Here is a 16,130-nt window from a genome sequence, read left to right on the forward strand (position 1 = left end):
AAAAGAAAGGAAGGTACCATTGCATAAATTATATGATGGGTGGCCGTACATACCCGTATTTTTTAAATACTACAGTCTCTCTCTATAGATCGGAGGGTCAGGATGGTCCTATGCAAATGATTTTGTGGGCACAACGTTGTAGCCCAACAAATAGACGGTTTTGGATCATCCTATGGAGTGGGACATACTGAACTTTTAAAAAAATACGGGTTCATAATACATGGTATAATTTCTGGTCTAACATTAAGATAAAATATTGAAATTGAAAGGATAATCTTAATAAGTTTAGTCTCCTAGTGGTAATGGGCTACGCTAGTTGCAAGGTAAAAGACAGAGTAGTGATCGTTCCTGTCTCTGCCAGCTTCAACGTACGTGTTTGTCTTGACATGCCAACTTTGAGAAAAGGTTGTATGCAAGCCTCCATATGGGCGATCCATCCAGCTTTTTCACCGTCAACCACAGCCACAGCCACAGCCCCACTCACCTTTCTATTAATTATCCAAACTCCTCTAAACAAATGGCAATCAAAATATTAATAGAAGAAGAGAGGGATGGGTGGGAAAAGAACAACCCAATTTCATTACTTTTAATTAATGGCCTTGTCGTTATCACCGGCCTCTACCATCTATCTTCCCTTTATAAAATGCATGCCCTTTTGTCCTCCTCCTACTTCTCCTACTCCTCCTCCTCCTCTCTATTAGGCAAATATATATATGGCTCCAGCATTAGTAGTGTCATCGCTCTTGGATGGTGGGCTAACCAGGATTATGTTGCTCACAATATTGCTCTTACTCGTCTCTGCTGCCATTCACATCTCTGCTGCTCGGGTCACCAGAAGCAATGACGAGAAGATAATGGACAATGGGCTGGGTCGCACTCCTCAAATGGGGTAAGTCTCACTCTACTCGGGGTGCTCAACTTCAACCCAACCCCGAACTCTAAACCGTCAACCCCACCCAACTCTCAACCTGAACCGTCTGGTTGACTCCGTTATGGTGATATCTTTCCCCTTTATGTTTTTTATGTTTTAAAAAACAAAACAGAAAAATGGAAAATATATATATATATATTTTTTAAATGTCGGGTTTCGATGCGGGTCGGGTCAACCAACACCTCAACCCGAACCCAAACCTGACCCGACTCGGGTTTTTATGTATTTTTTATATGTGGTTCCGTGTGGATAAGCATATACACCATATTATTTCACATTACAACACACTATACACCATATATTTCATAATACATTATAAACCATATAATTTTACATTATAATACACTATGCACACATATATAAGTGAAGGAGTGGTCCAGTACGTTTGGTTTACACTTTGGATTGGTTCTTAAAATCATTTTAATTTATGTGATAATCAGATGGAACAGTTGGAACCACTTCTCTTGCCACATTGAAGAAACACTTATTAGGGAAACTGGTAATTATATTTTCTATTAGTAGCACCGCCATGACGTTAATTATCATTTTGTGTACATTACTTCTTTTTCTAGTCCAGCTCGAGCAAGACGATCGGCATCTTCAACTGCTTAATTATCTAATTGTCATTTTCTACTTAGAGTTATAGAAATACCTAATTACATTGAAACATTTTCAACAGCGGATGCAATGGTATCAACTGGGCTTTCTAAATTGGGATACAAATACATAAATTTAGGTATGATAGATTTTTATTTTTTTTACTTCTAAAAAAACACTAATTACATCTGTGATTAACAATTAACTTTTAATCTCTTTTTCTTATTTGTATTAGATGATTGTTGGGCAGAGCTGAATAGAGACTCTAAGGTACAACATATACACAAGACTATGGGTTCCCATATCAATAACATAATTTCTTCTACCATTTTGAACTTTGTTTTTGGAAATGGGGGCATTGGCAGGGGAATTTAGTTCCTAAGGCTTCAACGTTTCCTTCGGGCATAAAGGCTCTAGCAGATTATGTCCATGGCAAAGGGCTCAAGCTTGGAATCTATGGGGATTCAGGGTACATCCCCCGATTATATTATAACAAGTTGTAATTGTCATTTTTGGGACTGTTTTGGCCTTTTATACTGTCCTTAATCTGCACTTTGATGCATTAAGTAACTTGAATTCCTATGGAAGATATATTTCTACCTATATTTTTCATAATAGTCTGTCCTAAGAGTTGTTTGTCAAGTTGGGCTTATTTACGATATGGCAAATGTACTATTTCTAGTGACCATATGCTTTTGTCATTAGGTATCCCATTTGTTGCTCTATTCCCATTTTCTTCAAGACAATGCCTAATCTTTTAGTTTTGTTCTCTAAACTGTGATTTATAATTTCAGGACCCAAACTTGCAGCAAGAAAATGCCTGGATCACTTGGGCATGAGGAACAAGATGCGAAAACCTATGCCTCATGGGTAGGGTTGATTTCTGTATAGTGAATAATTTGAACTCTATACATGTTTGTAACTTAATCAGTTTTGAAAATTTACTGAATTATTTTGGAAGATCCAGCTTCACCTATATAAATATATTCTCTCACTAATTTTCATTTGATTTTTCCCTCTAGGGAATTGACTACTTGAAATACGACAACTGTAACAATGGTGATGCGCCTCCAAAGGAGCGGTAATTATCCTATTATTATGTGTTCAAGTGTTTAGCTAAATGTGTCATGGGAGAGTGGTCAACAGAGGAATCGTAGTTAACATATTGGAACTGAAAGAAATCAAGTCGGACTGAGATGTATGACAGCTTTATAGTTTGTGGGCTGGTGCAATTTCTTAAAGTTTCTTGGTTCTTGTTGGTGTTTCTGACTAGTCCATCAAATTTCCAAACCTGGTTAAAAGCCCATCACTTTATTAGAAATTCTTCACTGCTCAGATTAAAATTTTGCCTCATTGTCTTATCAACCACAAGTGATATCCCAAAAAACATAAGTATAGCTGAAATTTTTGCTTAATTTGGCCTGATTACTAACTGCATGACATAGGTATGCTAAGATGAGCAAAGCTCTGCTTAACTCGGGAAGGTCCATCTTTTTCTCTCTGTGTGAATGGTACGTTTGCTTTTATTAATCCTATTTTGCGGATACTTACCGGCCAATTCTATCTCCTTCTAGCGTGAAATTATATGGCATGTGATTGGGGTACGATATTGGTGCCGCCCTTGAGGTTTGATCCAACGACAGCCTCTTATAAAGTATAACCTCTTACATCAAGAGCGGCACCCTGGATAGTTGCAGCTACGCATGGACGCCATATAAAAACTCGTGGGTGAGCAACCCAATTACATTTTGGGTACAATTTGCTAGTAAACTTGCATCTATATATTTATTTATTTGCAGTTTACCCACAAATTGCACCCAAAATACCATTGGATTGATCTCAGACGGGCCCATATCTTATGTGTATTTTACAAAATGATACCCATTTTAATTTTAGGCATTTTATGTAGGATTTTCCTTTTATTTGTGTATATATGTATTTATTATAATCAATAGAAAAGTGTTGCTACTCGGTCTTGTAGCTAAGCTTATCTACTCGGTCGAGTTAAATACAGTTGGGGCCCAAATTATTTGGTGATCCAAACCAGTCATTTGAAAATCCCTTACCTAGATAGGGTGTCCACAAAAAATCAGACCCATAGGATGATCATAACCCATCCAACAGTGGAGAGAAAAATGGGAAAAAATAGACAGACACAGTTTGTCCACAAATCTGCCCATTTTTCCCTCCACTGTTAGATGAGTTAGGGTCATCCTATGGGTTTGATTTTTTGTGGACACCCTATCTTGGTAAGGGACTTTCAAATGAATGGTTTTGACCACCCAAACAATGTGGGTCCCCACTGTATTTAACCCGACCGAGTAGATAAGCTTAGCTACAAGACCGAGTAGCAACACTTTTGATGAGTTCGGGGGCACTGACAGATATCTTAATGAATTTCCATTTATATAAGACCGAGTAGCAATTAATATGAATTTCCATTTATATATCCATCTCAACTGGATTCTAGATATCTTGATGAGCTTTCTCAATTCTCATGTAAGTGATCAGCTCTTAAAAAAATAATAACAACCAAAGTGATACTGAAAACAGGAATGCTCTTGGCATATTTTGATAAGTTTGGCCTATTTGTGATACACAAACTCATGGATTTGAAAGAAGCAAAGATCTGTACTAAAAAGTTCCTTGTTTTTATAATAGTAATCCTCACTTGATCAAATGTCATTTGATTCTAGTTAAAAGGTTAAGATGAACAGAGGATTGCCCTTGTTAAAACAAGGGAGTGCGGATATCTTTTCCCTTCAATTAAGCCTCATTTTGTTCAATTTCTCTCATCTTTTCCAAAGATATCACTAAAATCTTGAGTTTCTTTATACATAGGGGGATGGACGACCCAGCAACATGGGCACCAGCTATTGGAAATAGTTGGAGAACAACAGGAGACATTGCGGATAATTGGGGGAGGTAAATATTTTTGTAAACACATATATACATACATAATGTCTAAGCAATTTCACAAAAAGCAGTTTTGTAGCCTAATTTTCTCAGGAGAGAAGTGTCACCTCATATGAATTAAATAGGACAAATTCAGCTATGAGGTGACTATTCTCTATTGAAAATGGGGAGTCGCAGAAGGGCTTTATGTGAAATTGCCCAGAAGCTCGACACACAGACATACATACATATATATCGTGTGAGTGTACACCATATAATTTCGCATATATAGCCACTTTAACATTGTCATGTTCAGACTACTCTTTGTTCTGTGAGTAGTGATGCTATCTTGTTGTTAGAATGATAGGTCGGGCTGATGAGAATGACAGATGGGCATCCTATTCGGGCCCTGGTGGATGGAATGGTAACTTTCTTTATCATCTTTTCGCTTTATTATAATCAAAGGCACAAGAACTGGGTTAGGTTGATCTCAAATTCAAAGCCCAAATTTCGAAGTAGTTTTTGGAAAACAATTAAATCAATACTTTGTCAAAGTTGGAAAGATTAACATTGATTTTTCAATGAGGGTATGATGCAATTCATTTCTCACTTTCCAACTTTATTGTGGGTCAGATCCCGACATGCTCGAAGTAGGAAACGGCGGAATGTCCACCGAGGAATATCGCTCGCATTTCAGCATATGGGCCCTAGTTAAGGTAGCAGAGATATAGAAAACAATAACATGGACATGCTTATGAATTAACTTCTGGGCAACTTATTAATAGAGAAAAAAAGGTTATTTTTCATGCTCTGATAGAATGCCTAAACGAGTCGTTAATTGATTCCAATTGTGTGGTTTAGAGATTGAATATGGGTTCTATGTTGTATGTGGTGTAGGCTCCTTTGTTGATAGGGTGTGATATTCGATCAATCGACACTGTAAATTTAGGATTGCTTAACAACCAGGAGGTTATTGCAGTTAATCAAGGTAAGAAATCATATCAACTTTCCTTCACTTTTTTATCTTTCTGTTTTCTTTTTCTTTTGAGCTGCATTTGACACTTGCACTGAGAAAAACCACCTTGGATGAGAAACTGGTTTTAAGTTGGAAGAATGGTTGAAGGGCAAAAAAATTGTGTTGATGTGGTAGAAGTTCTTGAGGTGGGTCTGTCTAATGATAAATGGGTTTTAACAGATGCACTTGGAGTTCAAGGGAAGAAGGTTAAAAAGGATGGTGATTTGGAGGTATCTTATATTAGTTTGTTAAATATTTGAACAGTACAACTAGTAATAATCATTTGTAGATAAGCTCACACAATACTTGTAAATATTCAGGTATGGGCAGGTCCTCTTAGCCATGGTAGGGTAGCCGTGGTCCTATTGAATAGAGGATCGTCACAGGCAACTATTACGGCCAACTGGTCGGAAGTTGGGCTTCAACAGTCAACTGTTGTTGATGTTCGAGATTTATGGAAGGTGTGATTCAAAAAACAAGATTTTCTCGTGTAGCTCTGTTTATCTTAATAGGATCGTATCAGTGTTAACAAAACACAGCCTCGGCCAAGGTAAAAAGGAGTCAACTCGGACAAATCAAAGAACTTTTGATTGAGTCAATACGGTAGACATGAGAACTTGGCTCAAGGTGAAATCGAGTCAAGACTGATGATTGACTTAGGCCCTGTTTGTTATGGATTTTGAGAACTGACTTTGTGTCAAAAACTTGATATTGGACTCAAATTTGCATTTAGGGCCTGTTCGTTTAAGACTATGACAACCGATTGTGAGTCCAGAACCAATTATTAGACTCAAAAATCGTTTCTCCAGTAATTGGTTCCCGACTCACAATCAGTAGTCATAATCTTAAAGTAGCAATGCATAAATGTAATTTTGAACCAATAATCAGTATTGGACTCACAATCAGTTCTCAAAATCCAAAACAAACAGCGCCTTGGAGAGTTTTCAAACAATAGATTTTATCTTGGCATAATTTAAATCTCATATCCCGCCCTAAAAATAAGAGTTGGGGATACCCTATGTCATCCAAAAAAATCTCATATGTTGGAATTTTGCAGCATTCGACGACGTCGTCCGTTCGTGGGCATGTTACAGCTACAATGGATTCTCATGCTTGCAAGATGTATGTCCTTACGCCACATTAGACAATGGACGACTACAACAAAATATAGGGATCATGTAATAATGATGTGACCCATATGAGGATGAGACACGTGTCACCACTACCTTGGGATAGATAAGAAGAAAGTGGGCTCATACTTGTTCTTTACAAGAAAGCAAAGCAAAATAAATAAAAAAGTAACATTTTGTAGCTCCAGATAGATGAGTCTCTTTAACAACTTTCTTCTCTATTTCTAGTTCCATGAAAGTAGTAGAAATGTTAAATCTGTTGCGAAATTACACTCTATTTCGCTTGGTTTCCAGCATGGTTCTTCTAAAGGGTGCCATCTCTCGGCTGGATGTTGGTCCAGCCTAGTAGGAAGATCCTGTATCCCGTATTACACACACACACACATTTGTAGACGAAGGTTAAAGCCTATCATGGATAAAAACTCGACATATACAATATATACACTAGAAAAGAAAACCCAAAAAGCTAAATATATTATTAATTAGCCCACAATAAAAGAGAGCATTCTCTTCCCTATAACAAAAACAGAACACAAAAACTAATGAGATTTGTCTTTCTTGTTATTGTTGTTTTATTTTCTTGTAATTTTGGTTGAGGCCCACCTCGGTCCCCTTCCTTTTTAATGAATTCATCTTGCCATTTCAAAAAAAAAAGAACACAAAAACTAATGTCCAAAATCACAAACAACCATTGTTCTCTCTTCATTAGGTCTCGCACTTGAGGAAGACACAACACAACCTCTTCCTATGCATCACTCTTTCATTGCCCTTCCTACAAAAAGACATGTCACAGCTGCTTATTTCTGGGTGGGTTCCATGAAACTATTTGGACTTGCAAATCTATTGATTTGATGACAAAACCTCTTCTTCCCTCCCTCCTTTTCCTCTCGAGAGTTCTTTGAGATCTCGCACAAACTGCATCTATATATGTTGGGTTGTCTGAAGGGTTCTTGGCATAGCGGTGACATTGTTTATCTACATAGAGTGAGAGCTGAAATAGTTGAAATCATGGTGTTCGACTTCGAGCTGTTTCAGCCAGGAATCTGCAGCACTACAGAGAGAGTTGATCCTTTCTTGATCCACACTTTTAGGATTTATCCAAAGGCTCCCATGCATCTTGTAAGTAGCCAGACCGAATGGTCGTAGAGAAATGCCATACGTCTCTGTTTCACATTTTGTCTCACCACTTTCAGCTTCAGGACAGATGTGTTTGTCCCCTCCCTCTGATGCATTATCTGTCAGACAGCTACCATGAGATAAATGTTTGAAAGAAGGCATCAACATGAGAGAGAGAGAGAGAGAGAGAGAGAGAGAGAGAGAGAGAGAGAGAGAGAGAGACTTATGCAGAGCTCCGCTCATAAATCATTGTGATTTGCAGACAAAACATGGTTTCATTCTCCCACAATCAAACTATGGAACTTGCTTCTTAAGGATGTATTGTACTGAATTGAATGATACAGTTACGGGCGGCCCAGTGCATGAGGCTCCCGCCATTGCATTGGATGTTACAGTTAGATATCCAAAATCAAAGCTTAAAGTAATAGTGATTCTAATACCATACATTATATCTATTGAGTAGAGTTATCAATGAGGTGGGCTCAAATTTTATCTTATAACCTTCCTGGCAAAGATTTTCGCATAAAATGAATATGTTACACATTGACAATCCAACTACTTCATCAAAGAATCCAAAGAGGATAAATTAACCATAGCAGGTGCAACAAACACTTAGCATTTCTAATCACAACTTTATTTTATAAGGATTTTTCGCATCTACCAGACATAATTGAGCATATCAGCAACAGTAAGAATCAGCATATGCACTCACATTTAGCACATTATAGCCTATGTTTTTTCTAGGCAAAGCTAACTTGATTAGAGCCTAAGTGAAACAAGAAAAGAGGTTGGAAATAAAACATGGTAGCATATAGCGTTATAACAACCCATGTCATCCGGAGTTCAGTGTAGTAAAATGAGTGATGTACTCATGTATCATATTGGCTGAAGATCACAAGATGGTAGCATATAGCCCTATAAAAATGCATATTACCCAGAGTTCAGTATAGTAAAATGATTGACGCACCCATGAAGCAAATTTCAACATAAAGTGTAAATTATGGAACCATAAAATATCTATTCCATACCCATACCATAGGGTGCTGGGGTAACATATATAAAAAGCACAAAACATGGGAAAAGAAAATGAAAAGAAAAATCAAGAGGATATTCTGACACTCAAATCGGCATAGTCTAAAACTTGGCAAGTTGATCCTAAAATTCAACCAAGCTGACATTCCAACTGGGAGAAAATTACAGATGACTACCCTATTTGGTATTATATTTCAAAATAAAAAATATAAAAACCATAGCTTGTAATTTTGGACGACATTGTACGATTTCATCAACAATAAATTTCTATGGAATTAGTTAGTGCAATAGTAATGGGAAAAAGCTGTTGTCTAACGCACTCCTTTGATGTACCCCTAACTGACAATTGGTTTTTTGGGATACCACAAGCATACTGACTGAACAAGTAATTTTGATATAAGATGTGTATTACTAAGAAGGAATGATTAGGTTTTGTAGCTCGCGAGAAAGAGAAGGGTGACCTTCAATAACTTTTCCCTTATAGACATCTTTCATGCTTGTCTACTCCCTTTTGACTTCTTATTCTACTACTCTCCCAGCACCTCTGAGCAACCAAACAGGGCCTTAAGAAACTTGAGAGAGCGAGAGAGAGGGAGACCCACCCAATAACCAATCAGAAAGTCCGAAGAAAATCAAAGAAAAAGGAAAGAAAAAAATGGTACTTGTCCAACAAATTATAGGATGCATAAATCCTTACCCTTTAACACTAGCATATAATTAGTTGATGAAAATGGTTTTGATATTGATGCGATCTAAAGTCAGTCACGACCACATTACGTCATATAAAAAGTGAACTAATTTTTTAGGCTGACATCAGCCATGCTTGCTTTTTATCATTAATCTCAGCCTTTCACATAAAGTGAATGGCAGATTCTGTGGCACCAAAGCTCTGGTAGGATGGAGCTTAAAACACCTCTTTGAAATTACGTACGATTATTTACAAATAATGGTTATATTAATGTTAGAAATGATATAGCTAATAGCTTCCGAAGAGGCTTTAATGTCCCATTTGAATACAAGACTAAATTAAAATAACCTTGCTTGCAAATAAGAACCAGTTTTGTTGGCATCCAAAGAGGTCCTAAGCTACCATGTAAGCAACGATAGGAGAATTTCATGAAATGAAAGGGAAAACAAAAACAGGGAATGTCTTCTCATATGAATATTGATGAATTCCATACCTTGGAAAGATGACGACAGAGTATGATAAGTAAGGAAGCATGCAGACAAGTCCTTCACATTTCTCGCAGCCGGAATGTGATAAATAGGATACCTAAAAATGGATAAAATTTAAATAACAAATAAAAACAACCAACAAAAAAGAAATCTCGGAATTCATGCATGTCTTACAACATCATAAGTAATTTAATAAAATACTGGTCAAAAGAAAGAAGGAAAGTTTGTTCCCATTAAGTATATCATTAAAAAAACGAACCCCATTAAGTCATCTTACATAGATAAGAAATCCTTAAATTTCAAGAATTGGTCAACCCCTTTTGAAGAATGTCTTCCTTTTGCTTTTGGGTAGTGATGCAATTCAAAAATTATCGACATATTTTGAGGATGGCTATTTTGGGAAGATTCATAATTGGAAGTTTCACAAGTGGAAAATACGGAAAAGTAATATGGGATATTTTCTACTAAATCTACACTTTGACGTAATAGGCGCAAATCCATAAAGATAGAAAGTTGGAATCATGGAGAATATGGAAAGATATGAGAAGGTGGAAACCAATGATTTGTGGACACGGGACACGAGTGTCGTGTTTCGACAAGGACACGGAGTATTGGACACGGCAAACCTCCAAATTTTAGAAACAGGGGCACGGCTAAACCAAAAATGGGGACACAAAAAAACCAATAGGATACAATGAATATAATATTGGAATAAGAGTTTGTTTAGGGTTTTAGGTTTAGGAGAGGAGATATAAAAACAAAAATTAGTTAAAGAAGATGAGTTTATAATATAATAAGAGTTAATGATAAAAGAAGTAAATACAATATTCAATAATAAAACAGAATGCCATACTTGACATGGTACAGGTGACTAAAGGAGTGTCGACACGCGTGGACAAGGGTGTCGTGTCGGACACGACATGACACGTGTGTGAGCAATCAATTCAAAATTTCGATTAAATCATAGGTGGAAACTTAAAAGATTTGGAAAAAACAATTTCCTAAAGTTTTGCACAATTGAAATCATTTAAGTTAGTCCTAGTTATTTTGCTAACCTTTTTTTTTTTTTGAATGGCATCTTGCTAACTGTATTTGTTAGCCTTTTTTCTATTTTTATGACCTTTCCTACTTTGTAGGATAATTGTTAGCGACTTTCTATTTTGTAGGTAGTTTAGCTTTATTTTAGACATTCTAGAGAATGCAGTGAATGTTTTTGAGTTCTGGAGATTAAATAAAAATTCTAATATCACATCACGTTTTGCATATGTGAGATTCCATAAGGCTTCTTCTTGTTCCTTGTTCTTGGCTTTGTGTTGATCTACGGTGTTTGGACTGCACTAGTTAAAGAAATAGAGAGAACTAAAAACAAGAAACCTTGACATTCATGCATGTCTTACACCATCAGAAGAAATTCAAAAGCCAACAAGTCTTTCTACGTAGATAAGAAATCCTTAAACTTCAAGAATTGATCAAACCCCCTTCGAAGAAAGTTTTCCTTTTGGTTAAAGAAATAAATAAGGGAACTAAAACTCCCTTGGAATTCTTACTATTGGTTAAGAAAAACTATCAAAACCCTGCTTTACTAGTCAACTTTTCATGAAGAAGTGGAGCTAAAATGCCACTCAAGGACTCCTTGTGGTGCATAATGGTTACTGCCAGGATACATCTCTTATCAATATTTCATAACAACATGAAGCTTGGATAAAACACCTCTAATTTAACAAAAGAAACAAAATAAAGAGGGAAATATACCAAGCAACTGCCATCCAGCTAGCCGGCGAAAGTTCAACGCTCTTGAGAGACATCAAACCCGGATAACTTCTCGCTAGTTCATTTATCTAGAATCGATCAATAAACCAAAAGAATAAAAATGAAAACGGTTAGAAACAGGTGTCCTCTAATTGTAGATAATATACTATTGAATGTAAATTCATCAAATAAAGAAGGGACATTCATTTAAAAATTTACAAGGTGCCAGAAGAAGCTCTAAATTTGGCAAAATAACAGAATAGAAAGCCGAGGATAGACCATGATCCACCTCTAGTATGAATTCCTAACTACAAGAATTACCTTGTCCGTGAGGGGAATCCTTCCATAAGGAGCCGTCCTCTCAAAATACTGAAAGTAAAGGTAGCCAAGACGATCCCTTATCGGCCACGAGCCCTCCTGTTCAAAGCTTAAATTCTCTGAAGTAGCATCCCAACCCACGCTCAAATTGTTGCTAAGAGACCTCGACAATTTATCATTCTCACTATCGTCGCTCCAAGAGTCGCTTTCAAAGTCTGCGGCATTGGTCTCTTCCCTAAGATTCCTGAAAAAAAATGAAAATGTGATTTTGTTAGTATTGGCACCCAAGACTCAGAACCAACTATGAAAGAGTGAAAAGTGTGAAACTACCAATTACTCGAAAAGCTAAAGCTGTTAGAGTTGGGGTCATTTAATTATTTATAGTGCAACACTTCCCCTCACGTGTGGCCTCCCTTTTGGGTTGGCCGTACACACGGATTTTTAATATCAAGGAGTTTTGGGTTTTGCACCCAAGACCAGAGGCAATAGCTCTGATGCCATGTGAAACAACCAATTACTCTAAAAGCTTAAGCTGTTAGAGTTGGTTTCATTTAATCATTTATACTTGAACAGAGAGGTGAGGAACTGAATCAAGAACCTGAAAGTAGCAAAGGATTTGCTGGTGTAGATTTGGACGGCAGAGAGATAAGGGACATAGTACTGAATGACGGTCTCGCCATTGTTTAATACAATGGGAGATCCAGCGCCATAAGCACTCCACTCATTGTATTGTTCCCAAAGATCTCCCAAGGTGAAGTACTCGATCGTATCCTTATCTAGAGGTTTCCATGTGTTGTTTAAATCTCGAAGGCAGGTCTGCATTTGCAAACTAAAACGGTGAGAACAAAAAAGAGGAAATTCTCTGCATCTTATTAAAGGAAATACAAGAACAAAGGTAGTCACACATCCTCAATCCATTTACCCAATTATAAGATACCAACAACTAAAACCCACTACCCTAAAACAAATAAGTCATAGCTACATAAAAATTACATTGTAACCTACCCAACATACATCATAATAACATGCACATAGCAGCATTTGCAAATAAAAAAGGTGAAAAGTAAAAAAAAGATGAAGAAATTCTCTGAATCTAATTAAAGGAAATGAATGATTTCTATACATATATATATATATAAAAAAACAACAACAAAAAAACGAAAGGATATGGAAGTTTGCATTTCAATGTCAAATATTATTCATCTACATGTAGTAAAAATAATAATAGTAAAAATGGCCTGCAAGAAATAAATAAGAAAACCTAATTTTGTATCATAGAGAGAGGCAGAAATTTTCTTATTCTGCCATGGAATTTTAAATTTTGATTTAGATGTTGTAAAAGAAGACAAAGAAGAGATAGATTGGAACAAAAAACAGAGGATCTACAATACATTAAAAACACTATATTTTCATCACCTTACCCAAAACTAGAAAAAAAAAAAAAGAGTTGGATCGAAGAAAATAGATGTATTGGAGGGTAAAATGAATCTTTTTCCACACAGAGAGGGTGTGAGAGCAGAAGATAGAGTAGTGAATAAAAAGCTATATTTCAATCCATATGACACAACTAATAAAAAAGATGATGGATAAATGCAAAATAAAGAAGAAGAGGAAAATATGATTAGTACTGATGATAAAAAGCAGAAGCACCTTGGGGAGTATGTGTGAAGGAAGTGTGGGAGTTGTGCATTCCATAAATCTTTGGAGGTTTGAATGTGAAGACATCATCATCATCTCACTGGAGAGAGACAGAAAGAGAGAGAGGGAGAGAATTGTGGTTGTGAAAATATTTGAGTTGTAAACTTGATGGAGAAATCGAGAGGGAGATTGTGTGTGAGGATCTGTTGGTTATCCAGAAGGCATATTTTTAGGTCTTCCTCTCTAAATATTTAAACCTTCAATTCAGCAGAGCAAAATCTGTCCTAAATATAGAAAAGTCTCTAACCCAGAATAAGAAGGAAAATCTCTTTGAAAAAGAATAGTATGGGGGGCCCACCCCCCTGTCAATTTCTCTGTCTCTGTCTGTGTCTCTCTCTCTCTCTCCCTCTCTCTCGCTGCGCTTCGCCGCGTGTACCGCTCAATGGAACCTCACTCTTTAAGTCTTAACCCCAACGGAACGACTCACTCAACTCTTTTCCCTTATTACTTGTCCAATTTATTTCCCTTTTTTGGAGTTACTTTCCCTTTCTGACTCGTGAGGGGAGAGAATGGGCACATCTTTTTACTTACTATTCTCCGAGTCTCCCACCCACCCACGCGCAGCCAAGAAGGGGTGGCTCCGGGAAGCAACGGTGGCCAATATAAAAGAGAAACATCAACTGTACCCATTTTCCTTGTTTGGATTGCAGGAATTTTTTGGAAAAGTTTGGAAAGGAAATTTTTTTCTAAAATTTAATGACTCGGCACAACCATGTTTTAATAATTGCACCGTCCTAGCTTAACTTTTCTTTTTTAAATAGCTTTTAAGAGCATTTTGGGAAGAATAATAAACTTTTTACATCTCACTAAACACTAAAAGACAAGATACATTAGCACAGTTAACAAAATATGATTGTGCTGATATCATTTCCTGTTAGAATATGTGAGATCCAACGGTTGGATTGGGTTAAGATCTCAGCGTTGGATCATCTTGGAGGTAGATTGGGTAAGTTGGCTATATTAGGCAATGGATAGAAGTGACAAGTAAGAGAGATTAGATAGATCAATTACGCAATGGATAGAAGATGCAAGCAAGAGAGTCTAGAAAGTGGATATGATTAGGTATATTTGATTATGATTCTTTCCCTCTATAACTATCTTAGATGTGATTCTATCTTTATCATGTAAGTGCTCTATATAAGCACACAATGATCCTCTTGTAATAGCATCCAAGAATTAGTGAAATCTTCTGTCCAAAATTTATCATAACCAACCCTATGTAGGGATCTTCAATTTAAGATAATATCCCTCCAAACTAATGCTCTCAAGACGACGGAATTCCATCCAATGATCGAATGACAGTTAGAAATGCTCCGTGTAGGACAACTGTCACTTCGATTCTGCTATCTCCTTGTCCGATCATCGACAGATACCTGGCGATTTCTACTTCTCTCTCTGTCCGCACATACAAGGATTTTGGAACCTTTAAAACTTCCTCCGTAACGAAAACCTATCCGAGAGGACAATGAATGATACCGAGAAACCAATGTCCTTTACTATTATAGGGCTTGCCCACCCACCTTAGTCACAAGGCCATAAGTATACCATGATTGCTAGTTCGGCCTAGATCGGAAAGAATCTATACGACCAGTGGAGTCCAACAATGAAAATATGCCATGTGTGCATAAAAAAATTACTTTTTTGGTGATTCTCTTAAACCTAAGGGTATGAACACTTTACTTATGATTGTTTTTTGGCAAGAACCCATTTGTTCGGTCTCCCCCTAAGTCATACTCTCGGTCTCCCTAGCATTACTCGATAAGATAATCATATAATTTCGCTCCAAATTATGGGAAGAAATAAATTTCTTGAGGCTCCGTTTCTTTTGACGTAAAATTGGACGTAAAAACAAATTTTACGTCCATTTTTACGTCGAAAGAAACGGAGCCTAAAGAGAAAAAATTTCCAACAAAAAATGTCTTGCAATCCAAAGATGGCCTTAGCTAAAAGGGGAGCTGAAGCTCAAAGGTACGGATTCCTGAAACCATTCTTGAGCTTTCATTTCATATCTCTTGCTGCTATTGACTTAAGCATCAGAGGGCCTTCTCAGATGCTAAACTCTGGGCGGTCTTCTGACCGTTTGTTCGTCATGCGCGCAGGATGCTTACCTTTGCTTGGAAAGTCGTCTCAATGTTCATCCAGATTTTTACCGCAATACTTATACATGATGAATCTTCAATTTAAGATAATATCCCTCTAGATTAAAGATAATCATATAATTTCCCTCTGAATCATGGAAAGATACAAATTTCTCAAAACAGAAAAAAATTCCAACATAGATGTCTTTCTTGCCATCCAAACCGGGCCTCGTGGCTAATCCACAAATAATAGGTTATTTGTGATGGGAACGCACCTTAGCATCGATGCTCGAGAGGAAATTATATAGAAATTATTTGATGCAATGATTGCACGATTAGTGTGGTAGTTTGGGGCCATAGAAGACCCGAAGTGAGGATTCTCCAATGGACGGCTT

The 16,130-nt window shown here is 36.9% G+C and overlaps 2 protein-coding genes across 3 annotated transcripts; one reads left to right on the forward strand and one right to left on the reverse strand.

The window, feature by feature from the left end:
• Window positions 1–552: 552 nt before the first annotated feature.
• LOC143864122 (alpha-galactosidase-like) lies at window positions 553–6,755 on the forward strand. The gene is made up of 15 exons (XM_077374936.1): window positions 553–889; window positions 1,372–1,430; window positions 1,611–1,667; window positions 1,764–1,798; window positions 1,894–1,997; window positions 2,323–2,398; window positions 2,551–2,609; window positions 2,974–3,039; window positions 4,370–4,453; window positions 4,783–4,847; window positions 5,057–5,139; window positions 5,321–5,411; window positions 5,619–5,668; window positions 5,759–5,899; window positions 6,496–6,755. Exons 1-15 carry the CDS (start codon window positions 714–716, stop codon window positions 6,580–6,582), a joined length of 1,233 nt encoding a protein of 410 aa, XP_077231051.1. The 5' UTR covers window positions 553–713; the 3' UTR covers window positions 6,583–6,755.
• On the reverse strand, window positions 6,655–14,184 carry LOC143864124 (uncharacterized). 2 transcript variants are annotated; one of them, XM_077374937.1, is made up of 7 exons: window positions 13,610–14,184; window positions 12,558–12,775; window positions 11,963–12,203; window positions 11,645–11,730; window positions 9,898–9,989; window positions 7,515–7,803; window positions 7,022–7,461 (listed from the first exon to the last, which is right to left on the reverse strand). In XM_077374937.1, exons 1-6 carry the CDS (start codon window positions 13,691–13,693, stop codon window positions 7,544–7,546), a joined length of 981 nt encoding a protein of 326 aa, XP_077231052.1. In that variant the 5' UTR covers window positions 13,694–14,184; the 3' UTR covers window positions 7,022–7,461; window positions 7,515–7,543. The 2 variants fall into 2 exon arrangements, with proteins under 2 accessions (XP_077231053.1, XP_077231052.1); XM_077374938.1 differs by lacking the exons at window positions 7,022–7,461; window positions 7,515–7,803 and adding an exon at window positions 6,655–6,924 and having other exon boundaries at window positions 13,610–14,183.
• Window positions 14,185–16,130: the final 1,946 nt, after the last annotated feature.

Source organism: Tasmannia lanceolata, unplaced genomic scaffold (assembly GCF_043159265.1).
Source record: "Tasmannia lanceolata isolate RefF3 unplaced genomic scaffold, GAP_Taslan_0.1 ptg000048l, whole genome shotgun sequence".
NCBI lineage: Eukaryota > Viridiplantae > Streptophyta > Magnoliopsida > Canellales > Winteraceae > Tasmannia > Tasmannia lanceolata.

What these genes read in the sequence shown, in the direction of transcription:
- LOC143864122 (XM_077374936.1), top strand. Translation starts at nt 714, where the DNA reads ATGGCTCCAGCATTAGTAGTGTCATCGCTCTTGGATGGTGGGCTAACC. An exon ending in AGCTGAATAGAGACTCTAAG is followed by an intron (nt 1,799 to 1,893) that starts GTACAACATATA and finishes GGGCATTGGCAG; the next exon opens with GGGAATTTAGTTCCTAAGGC. An exon ending in TTTTTCTCTCTGTGTGAATG is followed by an intron (nt 3,040 to 4,369) that starts GTACGTTTGCTT and finishes CTTTATACATAG; the next exon opens with GGGGATGGACGACCCAGCAA.
- LOC143864124 (XM_077374937.1), bottom strand. Translation starts at nt 13,693, where the DNA reads ATGATGATGATGTCTTCACATTCAAACCTCCAAAGATTTATGGAATGC. An exon ending in CTTCACACATACTCCCCAAG is followed by an intron (nt 12,776 to 13,609) that starts GTGCTTCTGCTT and finishes TTGCAAATGCAG; the next exon opens with ACCTGCCTTCGAGATTTAAA. An exon ending in TCTGTCGTCATCTTTCCAAG is followed by an intron (nt 7,804 to 9,897) that starts GTATGGAATTCA and finishes GCTGTCTGACAG; the next exon opens with ATAATGCATCAGAGGGAGGG.